This window comes from Saccopteryx leptura, chromosome 4, assembly GCF_036850995.1.
Source record: "Saccopteryx leptura isolate mSacLep1 chromosome 4, mSacLep1_pri_phased_curated, whole genome shotgun sequence".
In the NCBI taxonomy this organism is placed as follows: domain Eukaryota; kingdom Metazoa; phylum Chordata; class Mammalia; order Chiroptera; family Emballonuridae; genus Saccopteryx; species Saccopteryx leptura.
In genome coordinates this window covers 91360626-91387812 of record NC_089506.1, presented here as the reverse complement: position 1 = coordinate 91387812, position 27187 = coordinate 91360626, and the positions used below count along the sequence as shown (strand labels likewise).

At 39.4% G+C, this 27187-nt stretch overlaps 1 protein-coding gene across 2 annotated transcripts in view; it reads right to left on the bottom strand.

Annotated features, from left to right (window-relative positions):
• Positions 1–458: 458 nt before the first annotated feature.
• DIAPH3 (diaphanous related formin 3) overlaps positions 459–27187 on the bottom strand; it is a 522354-nt gene continuing 495625 nt past the window's right edge. For both annotated transcript variants that reach the window (XM_066380803.1, XM_066380804.1), the window contains one exon: positions 459–1674. In XM_066380803.1, coding sequence (XP_066236900.1) covers positions 1412–1674 — 263 coding nt within the window. In that variant the 3' untranslated portion in view covers positions 459–1411. The remainder of the gene's footprint in view (positions 1675–27187) is intronic.

Sequence of the window (27187 nt, the reverse complement as noted above, 5' to 3'; positions counted from 1 at the left end):
CTTCATTTAACTTCTTCCTGTTAAGAGTTCCTGTCTGTTTAAATCTGTAAATATCCCTCACTCTTCTTGATTTTTAAGATTTCTGTTCAGGAAAATAGGAATTACAGAGGAGAAAATGCACATTTCAGCAATACACACAAAAACAATTTATTCCCACCCTGGCTATGGATAGCACTGTCCCCAGTGTCTATAAACAGGGTCTAGTTCATAGTTCTAATTAATTAACTTCATTAAGTTGGAGCTGAAAGGAGGTGGCAACTTAAGGAAATAAAAAGCACTGGACCTCGCCGACTAGTTCCACATAACAGCTTTTCAACCGAAGGTAGAAGAACAGTCACTTTCTTATTGCAGTAATAAAGAAAAGAGAAGCTTAGACTGCACAGCATAGTCTATTTCCAGCTTACCCACAGAATACACTAACTACAAAAAAGAGCAGGTTTTCTCATTTAGTGCAAGCAGCAAGTTTATTTTCTTCAATACAGAATTAACAAAGTTAAGTTGATGTCCCAAGAGAAGTACAATTGTAACATCTGCATAGGAAAATATTCCATAAAACATTTCTTTGGATCTTTGTTAAAATTATTGATTGTCAGGTCAAAGAAACAGCAATTTTAAGTTGTTCACAGAAATATAAAAATTGTTACTTGGGAAGTTTCAAAATGGCAATTCTATGCCAGAGTCATAATTATGGGGGGTAGGGATAGGGAGTGCTCTCTCAGCGAAGAGTTTCAGCAGCACTACAATACCTTTTTGTCTAACTTTATACAGAAGCTTGTGCATTTTGCAAAGAGTGCATACCTTCCTATTCCATCATTTTTGGAAATGTACTCAATGGTCTTACCGTTTCCTACAGGTCTAATTAACATGAATTCAGTGATGGTAAGGAGCTCGCCAATCATTTTCTCACAGCTCTGTTATACTCAGTTTTGTTTTTAATGCTATGCTAATAGAATGTAGATCTTAATTCAGAAGAAATCTGGGCCTATATAAATAACATACATGGATATGAAGCAAGGTTTGAGGTTGGAGATTTGACGTCCGTTAATGTTGAACATAATAAAGTAAGAAATTACACTTGACTTAGAAAGATGGTATTTTCTTAAGGACACATTGCTGAACACATGGCCACCTACCTGCTCTCGAAAGCGTCATATATAATTTAACTACAAATATAGAATGCAAGAATACCAGGTAACAAAAATAACATTAAAGCCATTACAATCTTGAATAAGTCACAATGTCAAGTATATAGATATAAAGCATTGCAATCATGTATTTAGCTTTATTTTTCTAATGTATATCATAATTTAAAATTATATAAAGTAACTTATATAAAAAGCAATTTTTTCAAGTGTTATTGCTCAGAGCATGGCTTTCTATTTGGCTTAATCATTTTCTTTACCAGTTGAATTTATAAAGCTCGTAATCTTGCCAGCAGGGCTTCCACTTCGGGGATGGATTCATTTTTAGAAACAGAGCCAAGAAGTTCCACTTGCTTTTTTCTGGTGCTTTCCACGTTGCAGGCTTCCTTCTTCTCAACTGCCTTGATCCTCCCTGTAGACGTGCAAGTGTCTAGATTATAATTAAGCTCCTTGGCGCCTGGAGTCCTTGTTGGGTTGCAATTGATATTGGAGTGTGAACGTGACCCTTCTGTCAACTGCACTTTCTGATTTTCTACAGTAAGGAGGAAACAAAATTTATCACTGTGACAAGCAAGGGCTGTGCAGATTATATAACATAACTTACAAATAATTATTCTCAATAAACAAGTCCTCTTAGGTATATTAAACTATATGCAACAGAGTATGGTAGGTTTAAAATAAATACACAGAGGTTAAAAAGCAATTGAAATATAAATAGACAATCATTTCATTAGCATTTATGCTTTTTTCTTTCTTCCTTTACTCCTGAAATGCCCACCACTCAGCTACCATCAAAGTTGGTTCAGTATTCACTCAGGCCTCTGGCAAATGCCGTCTGAACGCAGAGGCCTTCTCCGACCGGCCATCTGAAATGGCCCTCCTCTCATCAGTGTCTCCATATCCTCTCACCTTCCCCTCCACAGAACGCACAACCACTGGGCAGATCACAGACATGTTTACTTGTCCACTGTCCAGCTCTGTATTACACTGTAACACAGAGGCATCATGAACATTGTTTTAAATAGTCTTGTAACTTCTGTGGCAAAAATGGCCCTGGAACAAAGTAGGTATTCAATGAATACATATTGGGTAAAGAAATTATTTCCAAACTCTATGAACCAAGGTCAGCATTAGTTTGAATAATAATGAGATTAATTTCATTTTTTGAACAAAACCAAGGAGAAAACTTTCTAATAGTAATTTAAGAAGTCAATGATTTCCCTTAGAAGATATATTAAATTTGGCAGGCAAATTGCTAAAACTTCCTAGCAGAACAGAATTATGTCATAATTTAATTGTCAAATATATACATACATCTACATACTGACATGTACATATGCACACACATAGTCTTTCATTGGTAACATGATGTGACAGTGATGTTGACTTACCGAGACTGTAAGGAGTTACTATAGCTAATGACTAAATGGCTCTGGCTGACTGGCTTTCCCAAACAACACCAGATTTTCTTTTAATTAACTGACTCTCACATTGCACAGCCTTATGACTGATCGCTCTCCTAGATCCCAAACTGAAAAAACAGACACCCTCAATATTCATGTAACCTTGAATGGGGCTTGAAAATGGCTTCAACAAACTTGACATGACATTTAAAGTTTTTTGGTTATTCGCTGAGAGATGTTCCATTATCCCAACAGTAATGACTTTGGAGCACAGGCAGTCACTCATGACACTGTGTTTTATGTGAGTGCTGAAAATCCCAACCGACAACAGCTTGTACATTAAAAGGTGGCTGCTGAAGATATTTACTGCGTTGTCATTTCCTGGCCAGGAGCTTTCAGGTGATGGATGAGTATTTTTTACACACTTTCTTGGACAATCTCAACAAATTCTAAAAGTATGATCACCTTCTTGCTGCTGGAAGAAAATAAATATACTTCTCTTTGCAGCTGCTCTTATTAGGTGGATAATTGTTACTGAAAAATCACAATCTAATAAAGCAGTGATTTCCTCTTAAAGCACTTTACACTCTATAGTTTCTAAGGCACATATTGCATTTGCTGTAAAGGGCACAGTGGACATGGTATCCCTGTAGTTCTCATGACCACATACATTTATTTTCTAGCATCCACCCTTCTGTCCCTAAATGTGTTTGAAAATGGCCTCTGTCACTAAGTGCAAATTTTCAGTCAACTTACTCTTTCTCCTAGATATTCCTGTCTTTTCTTATCATTTGATTTCTTGTAAATGACTCTATCATGATGATATCTATAACAAACTAGTTATAGATATCTATATCTATAACTGCTCTTGGGCAACTCCAGTCAAATATCTGATGGCACAGAAGAGAGTAAATGGGCTAATATATAGGTGTATTATATATATATATATTATATATAATATATATATATGAAATATAGGTCTAATATGCATTTGTTATTCTCTGCCCTCTATGGCTCCCACACACCAAGCCCCATTTCACGTGTGGCAAAGTGGAAAGAGCAAGGGATTTTAAGGTCAACCTGGGTTGAAATCCTAGCTCTACCTCTTGGCTTTCATGGGCTACTTAATCTCTTTGGACTTCAGGTTCTAATAATCAGCCTCACAGAGTACTGTGAACACTAAAGGAAATAATGTGAGTGCCACTTACACCTAAGTTAAGAGACTGTCTTCTCCCTCCTCCTTTCCAGGCCTTCCAGGGGAGCCTCTAGCCCCCAGTCGTGGGGTTTTCTCAGAAGCTCCGACCTCTCTGACTTTCTGGTGATCGCAACAGTCAGGGCTGGAACACCATTTATTAATAGCATGTGCTTACATAGCACCTTTGTTTATAAAGCACTTGTTGCACTTTAAACGTCACTACTCTTCATCTGATAGATTGAGAGGTAAAAGCAGAAGCAGCTTAAGTCACTGCTTAGACTCAGTCACTGCGTACGTCAGTGGCAGGAGCCAGTGCTGTTTCTAGAGATACTACGGCTGTCTTAAAGAAATTCGAAAAGCTTTTTGCCAAGGAAAAGTGTTAAGTAACTCAAAGCTAAGTTTCATAATAACAGTGTCCTGTACTTAATACTTCAAAATGCTTTCTCTATGCTTGATCTTAGCCAAAAGGCCGAGAACTAATTTTCAAAATGCTATCTGACGCATTTAATTCTCCCAGTAACTTTGTAGAGTAGATAGTATAGCTAAGCTACCTTTGCACACAGTATGTCCAAGGTCACACATGTACTCCTGTCCTTTCCTGGGCACACCTGAATTCAGGACTATGAACTTTAAGTGCAGCCTGAAATCCCCCTGCAGTCCCCGACTGCATTCACCCCTCATTCTCCCAGACGACTATTTCACATCTTGTCCACCACTCTCATCTAACTCATCATCAGAAGCAGTCAGAAGAGAACCAGCCCCAATAAGCTCCCCCCTTTCCTGTCTACGCACCGAACGCACACACGTGCCTTCCCGTTAGGATCTGCTCTGCTCACCCTGACGACAGCCCCTCAGGGTGAGCACCACACACTGCTCCTGCTTATCTATTCAAGGACATCCCTCCGACACCGTGTCCCCACTACCACTTCATACAGGTGTCCTTTTCCATGTGCCCATGCTCTTCAGTGTACCCTTATGTTGTCATAACCCTAACCTTTAGAGAAATAAAACCTTGGACTCCACACCCTGCTCCATCTACCACCACAACTGCTGACCGGCGGTGCAGCAAAACCTCCCAGAACTGCCCTTATTGTCTCAGTCTCTGCCCATTTTTCTCTTGAAACCACTCCAGTCATGCTTTTGAGCCTTTACTCTCCTGCAGCAGCTCCTGTCAAGGTCACTAATAAGCTCTGTGTTGCTAAAAACAAGGGTTATATACACCCACTTGGATATTTTAGTTTTCCTTTCCTTGACTTCTACCAGATCTAAGGAAGGGAAGCCCGGCAGAGCCCGGGCTTGCTTTCAGAGTCTGCTCTTTGAACTTCCGGGGCTCAGGTGGTTGACCATGGGCGGGCCACTGCAGGCCCCAGCATTTCTACCCTTTTGAGAAAACTCCACAAATAGCTGTGAGCATGCTCTAGGGACAAATGATAAGAGAAAAACTGAGCTGGTATTTGATTTCTCTGTGGTTTCAGGTGGAGAATCTTTCATGAGAAGCAACAGACAAGGCGAGATAAAAAGAGGCCATTCCTGAGACCACTGAAGAAATAAGGGCTTCTTTAATGATGAGCTTAGAGCCCTGTTAGAAATTCCTCGACAACTCTCCAGTCCAGCCCTCACATGTATCTCCCAGCAGCCCAACAGCCCCATCCGGGTGCCAGTCATGGGAGATCCAAAGTGTAGGCCCGAGGGAGTCACCACGAGGTCGCGAGCAGATGAATGAAGTCCGGTCGGAGGAGTCTTCCACCACACCCAACTGGAGACAATGTGTAGAGCTGGGGGAGGGTCCCAAGATGGAAGTGCACTTTTACTAACGATGCTATTATAATATTCGTGCAAGGCCATGTGTCTTTTGCTATAACTATTATTTTAAAAGTCCCTGTTGGTGGCTTCATGTGGGCTGAACTGGAGACCCAATATCCATGTAGTTACTACAATTAAAACGTGCTTAATTTCTAAGCGGTTCATTTCAAACATCCAGGAGATGCCACAACCCTGTCATTGGAAAGAACTCCATATCGGTAATCAGTCATGAAATAAATCGCAATTTCTGGCCAGCAGGCTTGTCACTTCTAAGAAAATAGTTCCATACAAAAGACATACGTTGGACACACGAACTCTTTAAATCAAAGATAGGACTGTGGTATCAAGAAAAAGAGGAACATTTTCTCTTTCCCATCAACTCAGATTCTTATCAATACAGTTTATAAAATGGAAACTGAAGTAGGCGGTGGCACAGTGGATAGAGCATCGGACTGGGACACGGAGGACCCAGGTTTAAAACCCCGAGGTCACAGGCTTGAGCGCGGGCTCATCTGGTTTGAACAGGACTCACCAGCTTGAGCCTAAGGTTCCTGGCAAGGAATTATTCACTCTGCTGTAGCCCTGCAATCAAGGCACATATGAGAAAGCAATCAACTGAGGTGCCGCAATAAAGAATTGATGCTTCTCATCTTTCCCTTCCTGTCTGTCTGTCCCTCTCTCTGTGTCTGTCATTAAAAAAAAAAAAAAGATTCTTGATGAAGTAAAAAGACTTTATAACTCTCCAGAGAGAGAAAGTTTGTGCTACTACTTTATGAATTGATTCCAAGGTGGCTATTTCCACCCCCTTGAAGATATCACAGGTGATGTCAGGGAGGAGGTGTGTAATCTGTCTATGACTACTGCAAATACCTAGGGCCACTGGTGATCAGCAATGCCCAGCTGCGATTCCTCGTACCAGGTCAGTGAGGGAATCCAATCCACATACTTTGTATTTACATTTCTATAGAAATAGGTGAGAATACATCCTATTTCCCTTGAACATAGGACAACTCACTTGGTTCAGTCTATTTCCTCCTGTGATTCCTACTCTAAGAATTGACTCTGGAGCCCCATCACAGTGCATTTTTTTCCCCCTGAAAGTGAATGAAAAGTTGAAAACTGTTGAAAAGTTGAATGGCTCTTAAATACAGAGAACTCACAGACTTAAACAAGAGAAGAAAAACTTTAAACTAAGTTAGTGTTGGATCTCAAGTGGCCTTTGACAGACTACAGATTTGGATGACAAAGAAAGCTAAAATAAGACATAAAACCCCCACCATCCTGAGCTAATATTTCCATTGTTTCTTGAATAACACAAAAGAGAGAACACCAGGAAAACTGCTGACAAAAAGAGTAAATATAAATATACGCAGCTTGGCATCAAATGAGGAAAAACTCCAGCCAACAGTTATGCTGCTTGAGCTGAGGCAAGGCTGACGCCTGGCTGACAGCCCTCGGGGAAACCCTCTCAGCGGCAGGAAATACCAGTTATGGTTCAGAAAGAGGCATTATTCCCTTTAAGTCAGTATTGATCCCCCATCGCACTGTGGTTCTAATGGGCATGAGCTTCTTAGAAGTGCCAACTCTCAGATGAAATATAAAATTGAGCTCCTGCCTTTTGTGGTCAATGGTGAACCTGTGGCAGTTTGACAGGAGGAAGAACATAGAAGTCTGACGTCCCAAATTGACTGCACTATTCAGTCTTCCTGAAATTTGGTCTCTCCTTACAATCCTTTACCTTTTGCTCTTAACTATTACTTTGACCTACTAAGCAGCTTTTTGTTTCACCCCAGCAATGACTTCACTTTGGTGAGGGAAAAAGAAATGACCCGTAAATATACTTTTAAAGCACTACTGGGTCTACATGATAGTAAAGTGTGTTGACAAATATATGTTTTTAATCTATGCAATAGCGGAAGCGCGTGTTGGCCGCCAGCAGCCCACGTCCCTGCGGTTCCCTTACTGATGCTATAAATAACTGTCTCCCCTCAGCTTCGTTTTGCCGTTTGTTTTACCTTTGATATTGAAAGTGTATAAAAATGATAAAAAGAGCAAAAGGGCATTTTGTTCATAGTTAAAATCTTTTTTCTTTCTTTCTTTTTTTTTTCTAAAGCTGGAAATGGGGAGAGACAGTCAGACAGACTCCCGCATGCGCCCGACCCACCAGGCACGCCCACCAGGGGGCGATGCTCTGTTGCGACCAGAGCCACTCTAGCGCCTGGGGCAGAGGCCAAGGAGCCATCCCCAGCGCCTGGGCCATCTTTGCTCCAATGGAGCCTCACTGCGGGAGGGGAAGAGAGAGACAGAGAGGAAGGAGAGGGGGAGGGGTGGAGAAGCAGATGGGCGCTTCTCCTGTGTGCCCTGGCTGGGAATCGAACCCGGGACTTCTGCACGTCAGGCCAACGCTCTACCACTGAGCCAACCGGCCAGGGCCCATAGTTAAAATCTTAAGCGTGCCATGAAACTCTCATTGAAACCAGATGTAAAAACAACAAAACAGAACAATTCCCAATTCAAACAAAGCAAAGGATGATAAATAAAAGCTATCTCTGAATAGAGGAGGAACTTGAAAATTAAACTAGAACTTCTTTTTTCCCACTCACTCATCATATATACACTTTTCAGTCTTGTTCTGTGTCGCTGCCCTTTAAGGAAAACTTCAAAGACAGCACTGACATTTTGCAATTTGTTCGGGGGGCCTTCCTGACTGACCACAGGGCCAGAGGAAGTGGGGGCGACGCAGCTCCTGAGCAGAGAGCACCGAGGGCCAACCGGCCCATTCGTAATGCAAACCCTTCCATGCGGTACTTATCTTTCTGATTTGTAATATATTACTTGAGTTGAATTCTCCTTTCTATATTTGCTTTCTTCTTTTCTCATGTTTCTACCCAATTATTAGCAAATTCTAATTTGGTGTTCATTCATACCTCTGTATTGAAACTGCTTCCTACAAAATTACCAGATGCCTCAAAAAATCCTAAACTCAAATGGAATTTTCTCATGCCTCGTTTTCTTACACTTGCAAGTTTATATAAAGTGTACAATAAAATTTTTGGTTAGTCCTTTTCTGGGTTTCTGGGAGGTTGCCACTAAACCGTTGGAATGAACAGTGACAGTCTCTTTGCTATTCATGGCGGTTCCCTCGATAGTTTACGGCAGTGAGAGTATGTGGGCCAGCCACATCAGACAGACCCGTCGTGATAGAGGGTTGTGGGGTGGAGACTGAGTTCAGCCCTGTGGCCTATCAATCACACCTTGGTCACGAAGACTCAGTACGAGCTCTGGCGCTGAGCATCGGGTGAATTTTCCTGGGTGGTAATACATATTGTCACACATCAATGTCCTGGGTGTAGGGGGTACTGTGTCCCCGAGGACACGAGAAGCTTCATCTTTAGGACCCTCTCAGATACCACCCTATGTGTAGTCCCTCTTTGGCTGGTTCTGACTTGTATCCTTTTACTGAAATAAAGCTGTGACAGTAAGTTTAGCACTTTCATGAACTCTGGATGTCATTGTACTGAATTACCAAACCTGAGGGGGTAATATTCCCTACCCCCCAATGAGTGAGGGGGGACTGAGAACTCCCAAACTTGCAGCTGCTGTCTGAAGTAAGGGCAGCCGTTTAGAGTACTGTGACGGGTAAAACTGGCCTAATCTGGGCAGCGGGTGTCATGAGCAATTTTAGAATATTACTCATAATTTTGAATATTACATAATTAATAGTATCAATATTATATTACCTTTCTACATGGCCATTCTGTACTTTGCAAACACTTTCCTCACACGCCCATTCATCTGGTTCTTACAACACTCCTCTGAGAGATGACACGGCGTGTTTACTTTGTTTTACATAAAGTTGAAGGAGATGGAACTCTCAGGCAGAGCCAGAGACAAAACCCAAGTCTTCAGATGCCTGATCAGAACACTCTCTCACACTAACGCCCTTCTCCTTGTGGATGATTCAGTTTTACTCATCGGTAATTGGTTCTACCTTCCAAACCCCTCTCAAACATGTCAATCCTCTCTCTGTGTGGCCATTTCACCCTTGGCCCCCTTCCCTGCCTTTGCTGTATTCTTCCGACCCTGATCTCTGGCGGCAGCCACCTCCTCCAGGAGACCTCCACCTGCGTCACCCGCCTTGGCCTCCTGAACTATTTACCTCGACGCCCCACCATCACTTCAGACAACACGCTTTCAAGCCAAACTTTCATGTCCAAAGCAGTTTCCTTTTCATACGAAACCCAGCCACAGCAGTGCTGCTATCTGTTACAGACAGCTGGCTTAGGCTTCGCTGCGCTGTGGTCCTCCGTGTGCAGCTACTAAGTAAGTGTTTCTAAAAAATGCAATTGCCCGTCAGCTAATATGTGAAAGATAGTAAATACCTTGATAGATTGATAAGGAGGTTTAAAAAGAAGAGGCTGGAGAAATAACATAGGAATACGATTTGATATTATAGTTATTAAATATATACTATACATATCATATATATATAAAATATATATGTAAAGCACTTTATATGTTATTAAATATTTTTTCCAATACCCCTAAAAAGATAGTTACTAACAACTGTTTTATGAATGAGGTTATTAGGTTTAGAGAAGACTATGAACTGTTAGAGCAACACAGAATTGGCTATTTGCTGCTGATAAACTCAATCCAAAACTTAGGCCACCGTGGCTGTAGGGGCACAAGCTTAGGCCACAGCAAACAGACACTGTGAGATGTACAAAGTGTTTTACATTTGAGATGTTTAAGGAAAGGTCAATTCCTAGTGCTAATGAATAGGAAGTTATATTGGAAAAGAACCAACTAAATAAATACTAGAGGACCTAAATATTTTCCTGGAGCCATTTCTAAGTAGCATCTTACAGTGTGCTTTCAACTATTTTCCTTTATTTTTCCTATTTCCTAATTCAGCATTTGTTAGCTATTTCCAATGTACAGCTGTTTCTTCTGAATGAGAAACATGCTATTTCAACTCCATTTCACTTTGCTTCATAGACTCATAAAATATAAAATCATGCAAACTCAGGATTAGAAAGACCCTTAGTCACTTGGTAGAACCATCTCTCTAATACTTAGATTCTGGTCACTCAGCATCCTGTCAAGTGGCTGTCTAGCCTCACTTTGAAGACCTCCAGTCATATCCTCATAATCAACATATTCCTCCCTTGCACAGCTCTAATAATTAAACCTTCTATTTTTTGAGACTTTGTTTCCCTGAAATCTTAGACACTGGCCCTACTCATTTTCCCCATTAGGGCTGTATTAAGTGAGTCTAATTCCTCTTCCACTCATCGCCCCTTCAACTATTTAAAGACACATCACACTCCCCAAATTTTCTCTTTGCCAAGCTGACAAGCCACAACTTCAATAGTTTCTCCTTGAAATGATAGTTAAGTCAATTCATTAGTTAATTCCATGAGTATTTAGCCAGCATTCTGGGTGCTGAATTCTTGAAAAATTTAGGATCTTGTCATTGTTATTAGAAACATACAAAATCATATTCAGTTACTAGTTTGAATCCTGGGAAGAACCAAATCCAACCAGTATACAAACAAAAACATTATATGCTCATAGAATCCTTTTGAATTCAACCTTTAAAAATTTTCCAAGTTATTACTTGAGTTTGATTTTCAGTATATGCCTAATAAAAATATGCTTAAAACAATTTGTTTCTGTTCATTAGTGAATTCAAACCTGGGATGCATGTGTGATGAAGACCATGTTAAACTCAAATAATTTTATGTATGGCTGTATACACAGAAATGTTCCTTTATTTCTCCCCAGCCTGTCACTAAATACATATTATGTTTGCCATAGTTAAAAGATGGTACTATGTTCAAGAAGAAAAACAAACTCATACCCATCTAACTCGGATGTATCTCACTAGAACAGACGCTCCACAGAGGGCAGGGATCTTTCGGTTTCTTCACTGTGTGTCCCCACGCACAGTAAGTCCTCACATAATGTCATTGATAGATTCTTAGAAATGGCAACTTTGAGCGAAACAATGTATAGTGAAACAAATAACGAAATCAATTTTACCACAGGCCGGTGATTTTCAACTCTTCCATCTTATGGCAAACAAACTAATTACTAAAATTCTGTCACACACCAAAAAATTTATTTTTTGCCTATCTGACAAAGGAAAGGTATAGTTTTGATTTTTTCACACCAGATGGCTATTGTTATGTTGGCTGTTGTCATTTTTTTTTGACAGTTTAAGGGAAAAGAGGTCAGTGCTCCTGACTGAATAGTCAGGTATTGCACGTTTTAAAAATTCTTGTGGCATGCCGGTTGAAAATCGCTGCCACATGCTAATTGATAAACATAAGAATTAAGTTTCTAATGCGTATTTCTGGTCACAAACACACCACCAAACTTCTAAACAAAGACCCAAAACACTTCTAATATTAAACACTGAAACAATGTGTGCTATACACACATTCAAGAAAGGTTAATAAAAACAAGGGAGATAATTGTTTTCCAACCACTAATTCCAGGCCAGGGTGGTGCTGGCCAGGGCTCATACCGGCAGTTCAAGGAACAAGGTGGGACCCACCCTGGACAGGATGCCCTTCCATCACAGGGTCACTCACTCGCTCACAAGGGGACAATACTGACACCCATGCACCTCGGGTGCATCTTTGAGAGGTGAGTGGAAACAGGCATACCCAGAGGAAGCCAGCACAGACAACGGAAGAACATGTAAACTCCACATAGACAGTGGCCCCAGTGGGAAGTGCTTTTCCCCCTCATCATTGTCATAACAAAACAATATTGAATGAAAAATGTTATTTGAGGACTTGTACTTAGAATAATAGTGCCCGCCTCTTAATAATGAATGTTTAATACATTATTTCTCCAGTGATTGGATCTAACCATAGCATAATTTTACCACCTTGTTTCAGTTAATGTTTTCTACTAATCCTTTAAAACACAACACTTCAGAATAACATTACCTAAATGACAAACTGATGACATATCAGTTTTGATTAATGTCTATTTTTGTGCTTTCTGGCCTCTTGAGGACATAGCATCGAGTCTAGAACCGTGCGGTCCAATAGAAATATAACGAGACTCATAAAAATGGGCTAATACACAACTTAAAATTTTCTAGAAGTCCCATTAAATACTGGGAAAAAATCAGGTGAAATTAATTTTAAAAACTTAACCAAATGTCAATTATTATCAGTTCAACATGTAAGCAAAATCAAACATATTAAGAAAATATTTAACATTCTTTTCTTGTGGGGAGGGCACTGCGTCTTGGAAACCCAGCACGCATGCTACACCCTACAGCACCGGAGTCTCCCGCACGCTGGCCACAGCTCGCCCCGGGCTACCGTGCTGACAACACAGACCTAACTGGAGCTTCTCTTCTGCTGCTGCTTTTACTTACAACATCTTTGAGTTGCAGATCTTTATAGAAAATTTTAGTGATGAGTAACTTCATCTCAAGTTGTATTTTATACTATTAAAAACCTAGTATTATTAAAAGTAAATTAGAAATAACAAAAGCATAAGTTTTGAACTTAAAAGTTAAAGTTCAAATTGTAGTAATCCATATCCTAATAGAAATCAATATTGTTCATTTACCCATATTTACTAAAGAGACTTCTAAAATGTATCTGTCTCTGTGCAGACAGGTGCAGTCCCCTCGGCGGAGCAGGAGTTGCAGAATCGGTGTCACAAGCCCACCCCTGCACAAGCCCATTCCCTGTAGTTTGGAATCCTTCCCTCAGTTTCAGGAGGGTATTTTTACGGCACTTTGTTTCCCTGTGTAGTTTAGACTAGTAAACTTGGCTTTGCTCTAAAGTCACAGAATGTGCACTAATCATGGTTAGTTATCAGATACATGTGCGCTACTGAATTACACAGGGAAATAACTGCGGGTAGAAATACATTCCCGGTATTGAGGGAATGCTAAAATACAGACCTTATTAAAGTTAGGTCAATAAATGAAAGATACCTATTAACAAAATCAGTTATTACATCAGGAAAATGCTTTTGCAATATTATTTACTTAGCTACATAAAAACTATCAAGTGAAAAAAATGCCAATATTCCAAAATCTAGCATTTCACTGTGATTTTGTTTCATATAAAGAGGAAGGAACAGCTGTACATTCCCAGGTAATTTAGATTTTTGTAGCTTTTGTGAATGGTAAAATAAACAGTGTCTAGAGTTAAAAAGACAGACATGAAAGGTGAATGCTTCTGACACGCCTGCTGTTGCTACTGCCTATGACCATGTGCTGACAGGGTGATCCAGCGCCTCAGTACCGGGGGCCCAGGCTCCATTCACAGACTCGTCTACTTTTACTTCATAGGTCTATCCACATCTTAGTAAGTCACCGAAAACTAGAAGGCTCTAACTTATTAAAATGTGACTCTCCTTCTTTCCAAAACGAGTTGACCTTTATTTCTTGCCATTCTCCTATTCAAATTGGAACCGCGTGCGGCGTTGCCACTGTTCGAAACTGACGGCTTGCCTTTTTGATTGTTCTATTCATAGCCCAGCAGCATTATCTTGTACTAGATTGATGGCACCAAACTTCATTATGAAATCTGAAACAACTTCTAAGATTTTGGTTTCATGTATTTCTAGAAAATGAGTTAAAAAAAAAGGGAAAAAAGATCTCGATGAGTCATAGGCATTACCTTCGAGACAGCAGCTCAGACTAGTACACTACTGCCTCCTACTGTCAGTTTGAGGAAAGTGAGTGCCTCCAAGGATCTTATTCAACCTTCCTCTAGATTTACAGATCACTGGCCTTCTCCCTCCGAAGTGCCTGGAATCATTACCTAGAAGAGCTGTTGATGTATTCCGAGTTTCCCTGAACTCTGTCCCTGCTTAGACAACTAGGTCTGTGACAAAATCCAGCAAATACCCTGAGTATTGATCTTGTCCACTCAAAATGAGACTCGTCTTCAATTTATAAGATAACTTTTGTTCTTTTAAATTTTCTTTTCACTTTATTTTGTTAAGAGTTTCATTTTCCTCTTTCTCTTTTCCCTACAAAGACTACCGCATGACATATCTGTAAGGAAAAAGCAAGAGAAAAAATGATTTTTAAATCTTTTAGCAGCTTTCTACTAAATAGAAAATATTAACAAGAATGAGTTAAAATAATATAGTAGGAAATATCACAATTCATTAAATCAGAGAAATGTTTAAAACATTTAAGTTATGTATGTAACATATAGAAGGAGTATGTGAGAATTCTAGGTAAATACGGGGTAGGCACAAGTAGGTTTATACTAAGTAAATTGTTTCACAGCCTCACAACTCTAAACCTACTTTTGCCCGCCAACCTTGTACAAACCACTCATTCCAGAACTAGTACATTTGGATCAATGACTGGGTGCTGGTTGTAGGGTACTTTGGGCTCAAACTGCAGTGTGACTTCTGACGGTTTTGTCTGAGTTAAGGAACATCGATCTGCATTTTAAAGGGAAGATTTCTGATCAGCAGAAGTCAGACAAAGATGACCCTTCTTAGAAGCTGCTACTTTTTAATGAGAGAACAGTAAAAGAAATTGGTCAATGTTACTTCAGCTACTTCACTGCAAATACAACACTAAATCAGGTTACGGGCCGCACTGAGATCTCGGGAAGATTGGTTTCTGTAAACATCTCATTTCTAGACCCCATGGACACATAGCTGGGTCAGAACACACCATTCTCTCTTCCCACTTACTGCTATGGATTCCTGCCCTCAGGCTTCTCTATCTAGCCACAGGGGTTGTTTCCTCAAAGACCTCTTTCTACTCATCTGCCCATGGCTTTGGGGTTCCTCCGGTCTCTATGGTAACACGAAACACAAAGCACTAGGGATGTTCCATAGAGCAGGCAGAAAAGAAAGAAATCAGAGTGCAGTACTCTTGGTAAGCTGAAGAGGCACTGACTGCAGGAAAATGGACCGAGGATAAGCTGCTGCAAATGTCAGTTGTCCATTTCTTGTATATTCTCTTAAAGGAATTACAGTGTTAGCTCAGAAGAAGCCTAACAGTATATGGAACTTTAAAATGAAAAAAAATTTACTGGAGGTCCACATTAACTGTAAATGTCCAGCAATTTATGATTCATTAAATTATTGAGATGAGAGTTGTCAGCTAATTGAGATACAAAGTGAAAAAGGAAAATCAAATCAAACATTCCAGTATGGTTTATGTTAAAGACAAAGGAAATTATGTTACTATCACATGACAGAATGTTTTATTATTATTTCACCTGAAGATAGTATGAATGTTCTTAGTCTTCTGCTATTTGGGAAATCACATAAAATGTAGTTTCTAAAATCTATTTAGTTCCAGGCTCAATATAATCAGAGAGTTTTTGCACCATACTTTTGGTTAATTTCAATCTATTTCCTGGTCACAAACAGCATCTTTAACTTATGATGTGGGAGCAGTAATGCTGTTCAACTTGAATCTGAAAATATTCATATTAACCAAGATCATCTACACATATTATGAAAGATGTTATTAAATTCTGTCACTATTTTAAAAATATTTCATGCAAACCTATAAAATAATGCTGAATAAGTAATACATTTCAAGCACCTAAACGCACAATCAACAATGTTCATTCTGAACTGTTCTTTGAAGCAGTACCTCAACAACTAGACTGGTAGAAATTTAGGGAGGCTAATAATATACTCACCTGTAGAACTCTATTATTAGGATCTGAGGAGATTTCTTTCCTTAGTCTTAGGGTTTATTTTATTTAAAAATATTTTTTTGAACTCAGCCACTAGGATGTAGCTATATGCTCTAGCCACTAGAGGTCAGACAGTTACACCTGTCACCAATCATTAAATTTAAGTGGGCATTACAGTACCTTGAATGACTTCTAGTGACTTAAAAAATATGGAACATAAACATTATTTACAATTATCACAGCATACATAATACATTTGCAAATTAGTTATTCTACTTCTAAAGGTCTTTGATTTTACAATGCTACCATCTTTCCATACTGGCTCTCATTTAATTGGAAGAGGAAAGAAATCATTGCAATTAAAGGATGGCTCTAGAAACCTTTGCAATGAACAGAATTCCATGACATGAAGGCCTCTTTTGGAGTAGAACAGAGATGTGATGTGTACTGGTTTTACCAAGTCCATTTTACCAAGTCCAATATTCACAGACCTTCCAGTATTAACTGTTTTACACTGCTCACAAAAATTAGGGGATCAGGGAATGTGCAGATACTCCAGTACTTTCAGCTTTTTGTCTAGTGCATTTTCACCAATGAAATAAAAGTTGGTTTTGCATCTCATCTGCATAATTGAACAACTTTCTTTGACTTGTTTGCTTTTATGATGTTCTCGTTTAATAAAAAAAATCAAATGCTTTTTTTTATCGCTTCTTATTCATTTTGAAATATCTCTAATTTTTGTGAGCAGTATATTTCTCTAATGTAATGCCTTATGTCAATTTTCTGTTGGATTGCACAACCTTATTATCTTACATGTTTATTATAGTCCCACTTGTCACAGTAAACAATAATTATAATGGGGAGGGGGTAATTCCTTACCTATCCAATGAGATTTACTATGTGACAAACTAAAAATAATTTGTTAAAAAAACGCCCAAACTTCAATTATAATAATCTACAAAGATGGAACTCAGATTTAGTTCTAACAAAAATACTATATTCATTTTCTTACCATCTTATTATTAAATTAATAAAATAACAAAGTTTTGTTCTACAAAAGACTAATACTAAAAACAAAGTTTGAGACTTAGTAAGTGGCTTTTACATGAGTTGTCATACAGCCTAACAGAATATGATTGTTTTTCTATTTCATAGATGAGGAAGGGAGGCTTTGAGGAGTTAAGGAACCTGCCTCACGTAAGGGGGTGAGTTACGATGATACTAGAATTCAAGCACAAGTCCCCTGATTCAGTTCTGGGATCCAAACTATACCATTGTTATCTAACTTAAAAACAAAACAAAACAAAACAAAAAAATCAACAATACTGTAAATGCTGAAAGAGAAGCGGACACTCTTTCTATATTAGCACAAGGACCCAAAGGGAACTTGAGACACCATTATTCTGATATTGTTTTTGACAAATACCTTAAAAATCAATTGAGTTCTCTAGTTAAACAGAACCAGAAATATATTTTCCAGGGTTTTGCTTGTATTGTATAAAGTACTGTCTATGTTTAAAAATGCAGTATACCTAGTTATTCATGAAAGAAGCAAAATCTATGACCCAGATTCACGAGTACAATGGAGAATGCAGAAAGCTAGTTTATGATGGTCCCTCTGTGCACAGGGGAAAGGTTCTAAGACCCCCGTGGACGCCTGAGACCACAGACAGTACCAACCCTGCATAGACTATGTTTTCCCCATACACACAAAGTTTAATTTATAGATTAGGCACAGTAAAAGGTTAACAACAATAAAACAGAACAATTATGACAGTATACTGTAATCCAAGTTATGTGAATGGCTTTCAAGCCATTATTAAGTAAGATAAGAGTTATCTGAACACAAGCACTGCAATACTGAGACAGTTGGTTTGATAACTGAGACCGCTACTAGGAGACCGATGTCCCCATACGGCATACAAATGCTAAACAAAGGAATGACTCAAAGGCAGAGCGGAATGGTGCAAGATTTCATCACACTACTCAGAGCAGCATGCAATTCAAAACTTTTATAATTATTTTTGGAATTTTCCATTTAATATTTTTTGACTGCAGCTGACCACAGGTAACTGAGATCGTGGATAACTGCAAAGCTATGGACAAGGGGCAACTACTGTATTTTGAAATTACAAATAAAACTTTATATTTTAATTAATACTATCCAATTTGTACCAAGTAGAGAGTCCAGAGTTATAAAATGTTCTCTTTTTTAATAAAGTAAGCTATCTACAAATGATTTAAATTCAAAATTTTAAATATATTTCTTTCACTAGTAACCCACACTTGAGGAAACGACTATTCTTTGAGGAAATGGAGCAACTTCTGAAACTAATAAGTTTTAACTTTTTTGGTTTTACTTATACAGTGAACTCTATAGGCAATACTACCCCCTTTTAATTCCCTTGTCATACCATTTTCTATAATACTCTATGATCCCTCAAACCTCATCAAATACTACTGATTTCTCAAGAGGTTGTGATGTCACTTGCCATTGTACTTCTCTACGTTGCATATCCTGGTCTGCTTAGTGCTTGGTTTGCGTCCCTGCCACATGCTTGAGTCAAGTAACAAGACCATGAACTCCTCAGAGTAGAGTCTGTGTCCTTTCTCAGCCCTCGTGGGGTTAAAGCAGTCCATCACAGGTAGATACGCCATATATCATCAGACGAGTCTGCCATCAAAACAGCAGAGACTGTGTCTAACATTTTCTGAGCGTAGCTTACGTACAAGATGGGAAACAGGCTTTCACTCACTTAGGATGAAATGTGGAACAAGTGCTGTGGCCATCCTGCACTGTCAGAGATACAGCAGAGAATGAGCAGATGTGTTTCTGCCTTCAAGAAGCTTATAGTCTAACTACATCACTAAATCAACATCTACAGATGTGTTTGCTTATTTTTCCCCCATATAACAAGGACAGATGGCAAGACTGCTCAAAGTAGTCAATTATGCCCCTCATTTTTTAATGCATTGTTGGATCTGGTATCTGTTATAGCTCATAGCAAAATTAGGATCTGTGCCTCTTAAATAATAAAGAGAAATGTTTAAATCCTGTGGATGTGTTAGATTTAGAAAAACAATGCTTAGGACTGGAAGGGGAATTATTGTAGCAGCACACAGTAACTGAAGGGAACACAAGCAATGCTGAAGGTAGCCAGCCCACTCAGGATATCTTCTGAGGAGAACTAATGAACGGGGCCACGGGGGACCGAATGAAAGGTGGGAGGCAGGGAGAGAAACAATCCTGGGTAGAAATGTAGGGATGAAATTGATCAAATCAGGAATAATTCATAAAGGATGAATTAGGCAGGATTTGAAGAATGATATATGAAGGAAAAGGATTTGTAATCAGAAGCCCAGAATTTTAGATGCTTTTGCTCCAGATGTAGTTGAGAATAAGGGCTGCCTCAACTGCTCTTTCACTGTGGCTAATGTCCTATTATTCTTTTGTCAATGTTACTTTACAGGGAGAAGAATGGTGTGAATTCATCATTCGACCTGTGCCTCTCCTTAAGAGACTGGTGTTCCAGTTTCCACAATCCTTCTGAAACCAGGTCACAGGGCTTGGGCACAAGAAGTCGATTCCAAGGAACCCTCCCTAACCTGCGCCTCTCTACCTCCCATCATTCATGCTCAGACAGCACCCTCTTCTTTTCTTTCATTGCACTTACCATATGTGTAATGTGTTCGGGTGATTACATATTTAACATCTGTCTCCTCCACTACATTTTACTGAAGAAATCTTTTACTGGGTCATATCCAAATGGTGAGATGAGGCACTTATTGTGCCTCTCTGTGTGCCACGCATGAGGCGCTTTACAAACATTTCCCCACTTAATTCTCACATGCTCTATGAAGCTGTTGTGAACGTCCCATTTTACAGGAAGAACATCCAGGCCAGGTACTCTCCGGAGACCGTGGCAACGCCCTCAGCTTTGCTGCTGTGACTTCTGGCAAGGACCATGATTATTTCTTCAGGCAAGTTAAAGGCCCTTTTGTAAGTTTAGCTTTATTCCCCTTCCCTGCTGTCTTTACAGATTCGGTTTTCACTGAGCTCACTGCCACAGAACAACCTGTTTGTTTACCAAGTAGTAGGCTCATTGATTTGTTTGTTCTTTAGATTTTACATGAAGGAGAATCAAAAGCAATTTTCCCTGACTCATCTGGTTAGTTGCAAACTCTACATTTATAACTACTAAGATCAGAGGGTGCTCTATCACCGGTTAGTTTATATCTAAAAGATAAAAAATTGCAAGGGTTTCTTTTTAGTCTTGTCATTCACGTTTTATATCCTGGAATGAGTCTCTTAATCTCTACAGACTTCAGCACCTTTCTCTTGTTTACTGGGATGATTAAATAAGCCAAACCTACACAGGATTTTTATGACAGAAACAATACACACAAAAGCTCTCTGGTAAGTACAGATCGCCACACAAAGGTAAGGCACTTGTGAGGCATTCTCCCGTCACAAATCTCAAACGCGGCTGTGTGTGGCCTTCTTTCAAATGGTTATAGCAGGTATATGAGTAACAGACATTCCTAAAATCATATAACTCTGAGAACAGAGCCATTGATGCTTCTGGAATAATTGATCAAGATTATCTTTTTTAATGTGGAAAAATATTAAAGAAAAAAAACTTCATTTCTATTACTTTCTTTAGAATCTATCACATCACATCAGTCAACTAACTTATGCTTACATGGAGTGTTATTAAATTCACAGTGAAAGTGATAAATCCAGTGACGTGTATTTATTAGTTAATTTACTGGGGATGAAGTGGGTGGACACTCCAAATTCTGAATATATCTCATGAGAATGGCAGCTGCAATATTTATGAATTACAGGTCTTTGCCATTTAAAATAAACTGACAGCTTCCTCCTAAAGCATGACAACAACACATTTAAAGTCAAATTTGAAGATTTCGGGGCATCTAGAATGATTAAGAAAAAAATTGTGACAAGATTTTGTGGGCGGAGTGTTTTGGGGTGGGAAGGAAATTCTTTTTTTCTGAGAGCCAGAGAAACATTTCACATTTTCCTAAAATGCTGGTGCTTTTCTAGTTGACTTCCTTCGCCTCTCACCTTCCAATATCTTAAAAGAGACACATCTGTGACTGTTTTTTGAGTAGTAACTAACACATTATGTTCAAGAATACTAGGAATGAGGAAATAGACTAGGAAGAACCACTGAAGTCTCCAGTTTAATGAAATATCAGCCCTTTTGTTTTTGTGTTCTTGGCTTTCCAAAGTGTCCTCTTAGTTTCTCTGTGGTTATCCAGTATCGTTCTTCGAGAAGCAGGTGTGTGGGCGCACAAACACACAGCGTCCACTTAATCCTCCTGTGAGACGGCCATTGCTTATTCTCATTTACTGACAAGGAAACTGAACTCAGAAGTTCTGTGGATACTCCAGCGACAGAGCTAAGAAAAGGCAGATGCAGAATGAAAACTTAAGTCTTCCTGTTTATTTGGCACACTGTCATTGTCTCCTGGGTCACCAATGGGCCGTTCTGCCGATGGGAGTGCTCTCTGTTGTAGAAGAGGTTGGCTAACATGGACATGGAATGAACAGAGATAGAAAGTGGTACTGCTGATGGTTGTACGGAAACAAAAGAATGTATTGGGGCTGCAGAAGATCTAAGCAGGCATAAACTTAAAGAGTTTATAATAACAGAGTTCGAGTAACAAAACACAAAAGAATTTTCTGTTCATCATAACAAAAACAAATAGATTCCACATAGAAGAAATCTATTTGGGGACTGATAGAAATGTCCATTGTTTCTCCTTTATTTGGTTTAATCTGAGATACATGAAAATCTATCCTGAAATTTCAGTCAGTAAGTGTTATAGTCCCCAAACTAAATGTGCCACTACCCTGGCTTTCTGTCAGTCATTCAAGCTCAGATTCACCAGTCACAAAATGAACATTTTCCTGAGATCTTTTCTGTTAGAAACTTCTTTGATTCTATGAAGAAAATTCTAAAAATAATGTGCTAAATATTTGCTAGCAGAATCTCTCAGAGGAGGAAAAAGATACACCACAGAAAACGTGAAGCTCAGCCATTCATCCTTCATTCTGAAACAATGGGAGCAGGTGGGATCCTGATTTCAGATAATGTGATTATAGAGCAGTTCTAAGCTGTAAACATGCCCCTTACTACTGGCCTTATTCAGTGCCTTAGAGATGTCACATATACTTTTTAATCTTATATTGCAGGAATAATGTCACAAAGGATATCTATTCACATCAATGTTCCACTTGAAAAAGAAAACAAAGAATTCAACTCGCAGGTGGTTACCAGGCAGGAGTACTCAAAGGTTCTAAAAGGATAAAAGGGAAAATGATGAAGCACTTGGGCTCTTCAGAAAGAAGGTACTGCTATTTAGGAGATTCAAGGATCTTTTCCCATTGAGATGATGTAAAAAAAACACTTTCACTGATAAAACAGGGCATTCGTTTTTAATGTACAGTAAATCCTCATTTAACATCGTCCATACCTTCTGGACTGTAACTGTAACTAAGCAAAATGACATATAAGGAAACCGATTTTACCATAAACTAACTGTTATAAGCAAGAGTTAAGTTCCTACGGCATACTGGCCACAAAAACATCACTAAACTGCTAAATAAAGTCCCAAACACTTCTATTGTTAAACAACAAAATAAATGTGAGCTATATATTTATTTTTAAATGATGAATGGAAATATGATCATGATTTTCCAACCCATTTACTCCAGTTCAGGGTTGGGGTTGGCCTGAGTCTCACCCAGGAGCTCATGGAGCAAGGCGTGCACCCACCCCAGACGGGAGGACCCTCCACCACAGGGTGCAATCACCCCACCCATAGTCACTTCCACTGGGACTATACAGACACGCCCAGTCCCCTGATGTTCACATCTTTGGCATGTGGGAGGAATCCAGAGAACCCGTAGAAAACTCACATAGATGGGAGAATGTATAAACTCCATAGACAGTGGCCTGAATAGAAAATCGGTTTTTTCATCAATATTGTTAACAAAACGATGTTGCACAAAATGACATTATTCTAGGACCTGCTGTATACACTGACTTTGTGTGGCAAATAAAGTATCTGGGCTAGAGGTATAGAAAGTTTTGCAGAAAGTAAGAAGCCTTTTGCCTGGCTTGTGATACAGGTTTATCACAGTTTACACAACCAGGGTAAGCTATTCTAAAGCAGATCCTGGCATCACACATCCTCAGGCAAAACCATGTGTACCAAAGCATTGCAGAAACGGCCGTCAGAAGTAGAACAGAGCAATGGCACGAGACCAGAGCCTTTCATGATCTTTGACAAGCGATAGCATATACAACAGTAACAACTTCAGAGCCATGGAGGTGTGAGGCGGTCCATGCCAAAGCACCAACCACTTCCCTTTGTCTGCTCTTGGGCTTCCCCATAAACAGTGAGTCTGGACCAACAGGCAATATTAAAAACAAAAGGTTAGAGATCATCTTGGGACATTAATTATGCAAAAGCAGGCAAACTGAATTTAATCAGAAGCAGCAACTCGGTGCAGGAAGAATTTTCTCTTTTTGACAGAAGCAGTGAGGAAACATTAATGGTAATACCGCAGCATCTGCTGATTGCAGTCGGAGCTGCAGGACACCAGCGTTAAATCACTGAGCCATCCTGACGGCTCCTGGGTGCTCGAGTCACATCGCACAGCAATTTCCAGCAAAACTCATCCAAGTCTAAAAATCAAGCAACATGTTTAAACCAGAGGGAAACAACTGAGTTTGGACTTTTAATAAAACATATGAAAAGGAATTATATTTCACAAAACTTTAGATCTAACGTAAGAATTTGTCCTCAACAAATACATTTTTAAAAGAACACAGGAATTCTCAGATCTATTGATATACCTGTGATTAATTAATCAAATTTTGAAATTTACGGAAAGAGGTCAAAATTTAAAGTCGTTAAATTACTAGAAATACAGTTTTAACTCAGTTGACAAAAATTCAGGACAAAATCTGATATCTCTTAGTGCTTTGAAATGATTTATCTAAGAGATTAAGAGAGTAATTAAGTAGAATAATGTTTTTTAAACAATTAACTTGGTTTCTAAGCAAGTGCAGGTAAAATAAAAAGCTCAGAGAAATAAAGAACTACACAGTAGTGTAAATTGGGGATGACTAGCTTCTGAAGGACAAGCCGGATAACCAAATGCATCAGTACCCGGCAGGGAATTGCTAAAATGGTAATTAAAAGAATAATGACATTCTTTAGCTATTCATAACTAAAACTTTCATACACAGGTGTTTCTGTGGGATTTCTTGTGGTCAAAAAACACACTGGTGTTTAAATTTAAATCTCCGAATGACACAAGAGCCCAGAGAACAAAAGACTGTGTTAAATTCTTCTGAGAGTCAAATTCACAAAAGTAAATGTCTCATATTTTATCCAAAATCAACACCAAAGATTTTCTTCCCCTAGTTGCTTTGAGAGTTCAACTAAATATTATTCATAACATGAGAGATTAAAGAAAGGAGGAAACAAAACCTTTAAAATGCTGATTTTTGAAGGAAGCCATTGAAACTGTGGTCACAAGGGATGGCTCTATTGTTGCCTTATTCTCAGCTAGATATACTGTTTAAAAATATGTTTGCTACAGTTAATCACTAATACACTATTCATCTGCAATTTTTAAATTCTCAACCTTTTCATTCAATTTCTTTTCCCAAACACATTAAAAATGTCTCTAGACCTCTCTTTAGAGACATAACCTATTGATGGTAAAAATGTAACCGGGTAATCAAAAACACAACAAATAATAAATGGAAAGGTAAAAAAATGGATCTGTTGAGAATTTTAACTTAAATAAGTCAATATGTAATTGAATAATGAATCAATAAATATTAAGCAACAGTATGTATAAACTGCAGAGCTAGATATCAATAAGTTTAAGGAACTGTTGCTGGTCTGAAAGGGACCACGGACAGAACTAGAGTTTATGTTGAATCTACTAAAACATGGTACAAAGATCCCACCCTATAGAGGTTATTGTCAGCATAGATTGCCATAATGAAGACCCACTCAGTAGGAAGCCATGGCATTCACAGGCTCCGCAGGGGACTGCTGCAGCCTCTTCTGAGGGGCCAATCCCTGAAATGGGCAGGAAGAATCCCAGTCATTAGCTGGGATTGGGAGGGATAAAACAGAAGGGGGAATTCCTCTGGCAGGCATGTGTGCGGTAGAAGTTAACATGGCACAGGGGGAGGTAAGCACATGTGCAGCAGGAGCCGAAATAGTGACATTAAGGGATGGAGCCTAGCCTGGGAGAAGAATCAGAATGGATAAGGGCTCAGAACCCCCAAAGGTCCAGGAAAGGAGCTGATTAGGGGGAGAGCCCAACAAGCCCGGGAGAACCCAGGAAGTACTTGGCTAGTTTAAAAGCAAGCTTGCCTATTCCTGAAAACCAAGAAAATATATGCAGGATTAGCAGGGATCTTGGAGCAGCTGACCGCCCTCTACATCCCTGAGGGTGTATTACTTTTACTTCCTTTCACCTGCTTTAACCTCTACCTGTGTGCCCTTTGAAATTCCTTTGTCACAACACTGCAAGAACCCATTTCCACCAGCAACATTATGATTCAGGACAAGTGCCACTCATGCAGATGAACATGTAAAGATAACATAGAACATGTGTCATCTAATACTAACATTTTTAGTATCAAATTGTGTTGACATTTCACACAGAAAATGTTTTTGTGATGGAGTTTGACCAGTAACAACTGTTTCTATAGGAGTTACATGTTTATTCTGTATTAGTTGACCCTCGGGCACAGAAGGAAAGCAATGATTGAGGGAGAGACAGATGTGAGTCTAGTTACAGCAAGTTAAAGATAGCAAAAATTTATCAACTCCTTACTTTTCTTCCAGAAAAGATGCCTCAAGGGCCAAAAATTTTCTGAGGAAGTTTAAATATAGGGCAGAAAATGAAATACAGTTTTAACTCATTTGACAAAAACTCAGGACAAAATCTAATATCTCTTAGTGCTTTGAAATGATTTATCTAAGAGATTAAGAGACTAATTAAGTAGAATAATAATTTAGAAAATGAAGCTAGTTTGGCAGCCTGAGGAGGAAGGATTCCAGCCAGTCAGAAAGAAGGGGTTGAGCCTCAAGCATTTTGTTTGGAGGACAGCAGACCCCTGTAGGCCACATTCTCACCTCCCACACGAAAGAAAGAAAGGAATGAGCTAGGACAGTGTTTTTCACTAGTGTGCCGTGAGACATGGTCAGGTGTGCCGTGGGGAAATTAAACATGGGTCCCCAAACTACAGCCCGCGTGCCGGATACGGCCCGCAGAGGCTATTTATCCGGCCCGCCGCCAGCCGCCTCCATCCGAACATAAACATTCCCCTCACAACCCCTCCAGCTATCAGCGACAGAAAGAGTGGAGGCACAGGGAACACTCACTGACCAATCACCTTCTAGGATTCATCCCGACCACTAGCGATGAACCAATAGTAGGCTATGTCTCATCCATACCCAGGAAGGTCCCCACTTGGGCTGCCACGCACTTGTCATTGTGTGGTCACAGCGAGTAGTTGAAGCTGCTACTCCTCCCCATGATCCCGATTTCTAATCCTGGTCAGGACTGGAGGTAAATGTTGCCACCACTAGATGAAGCCTCAGCTTCAGCTGGTTATGTCTATCCTGATGGTGTTTATAGATATTTGACCTTTTTCTTTTTAAAAGAGGCCCTCGCAGAGGGTGATATATAATGCATCACAATGTTATCTAAATTTAAAGCTAAAGTTTGCTGATCTTCCTTTGGACAGTTTTTGGTTATCTGTTGCCAAGGAGTTCCCCATTCTGGCCAACAAAGCTATTTTGACATTGCTCCCATTTTCAACCACATATCTATGTGAGCTGAGCTTCTCAAGCTTTGACTGTGATAAAAACTAAAAACAGAGAGTGAGAACTGTTGAGGAAGAGCTTTGT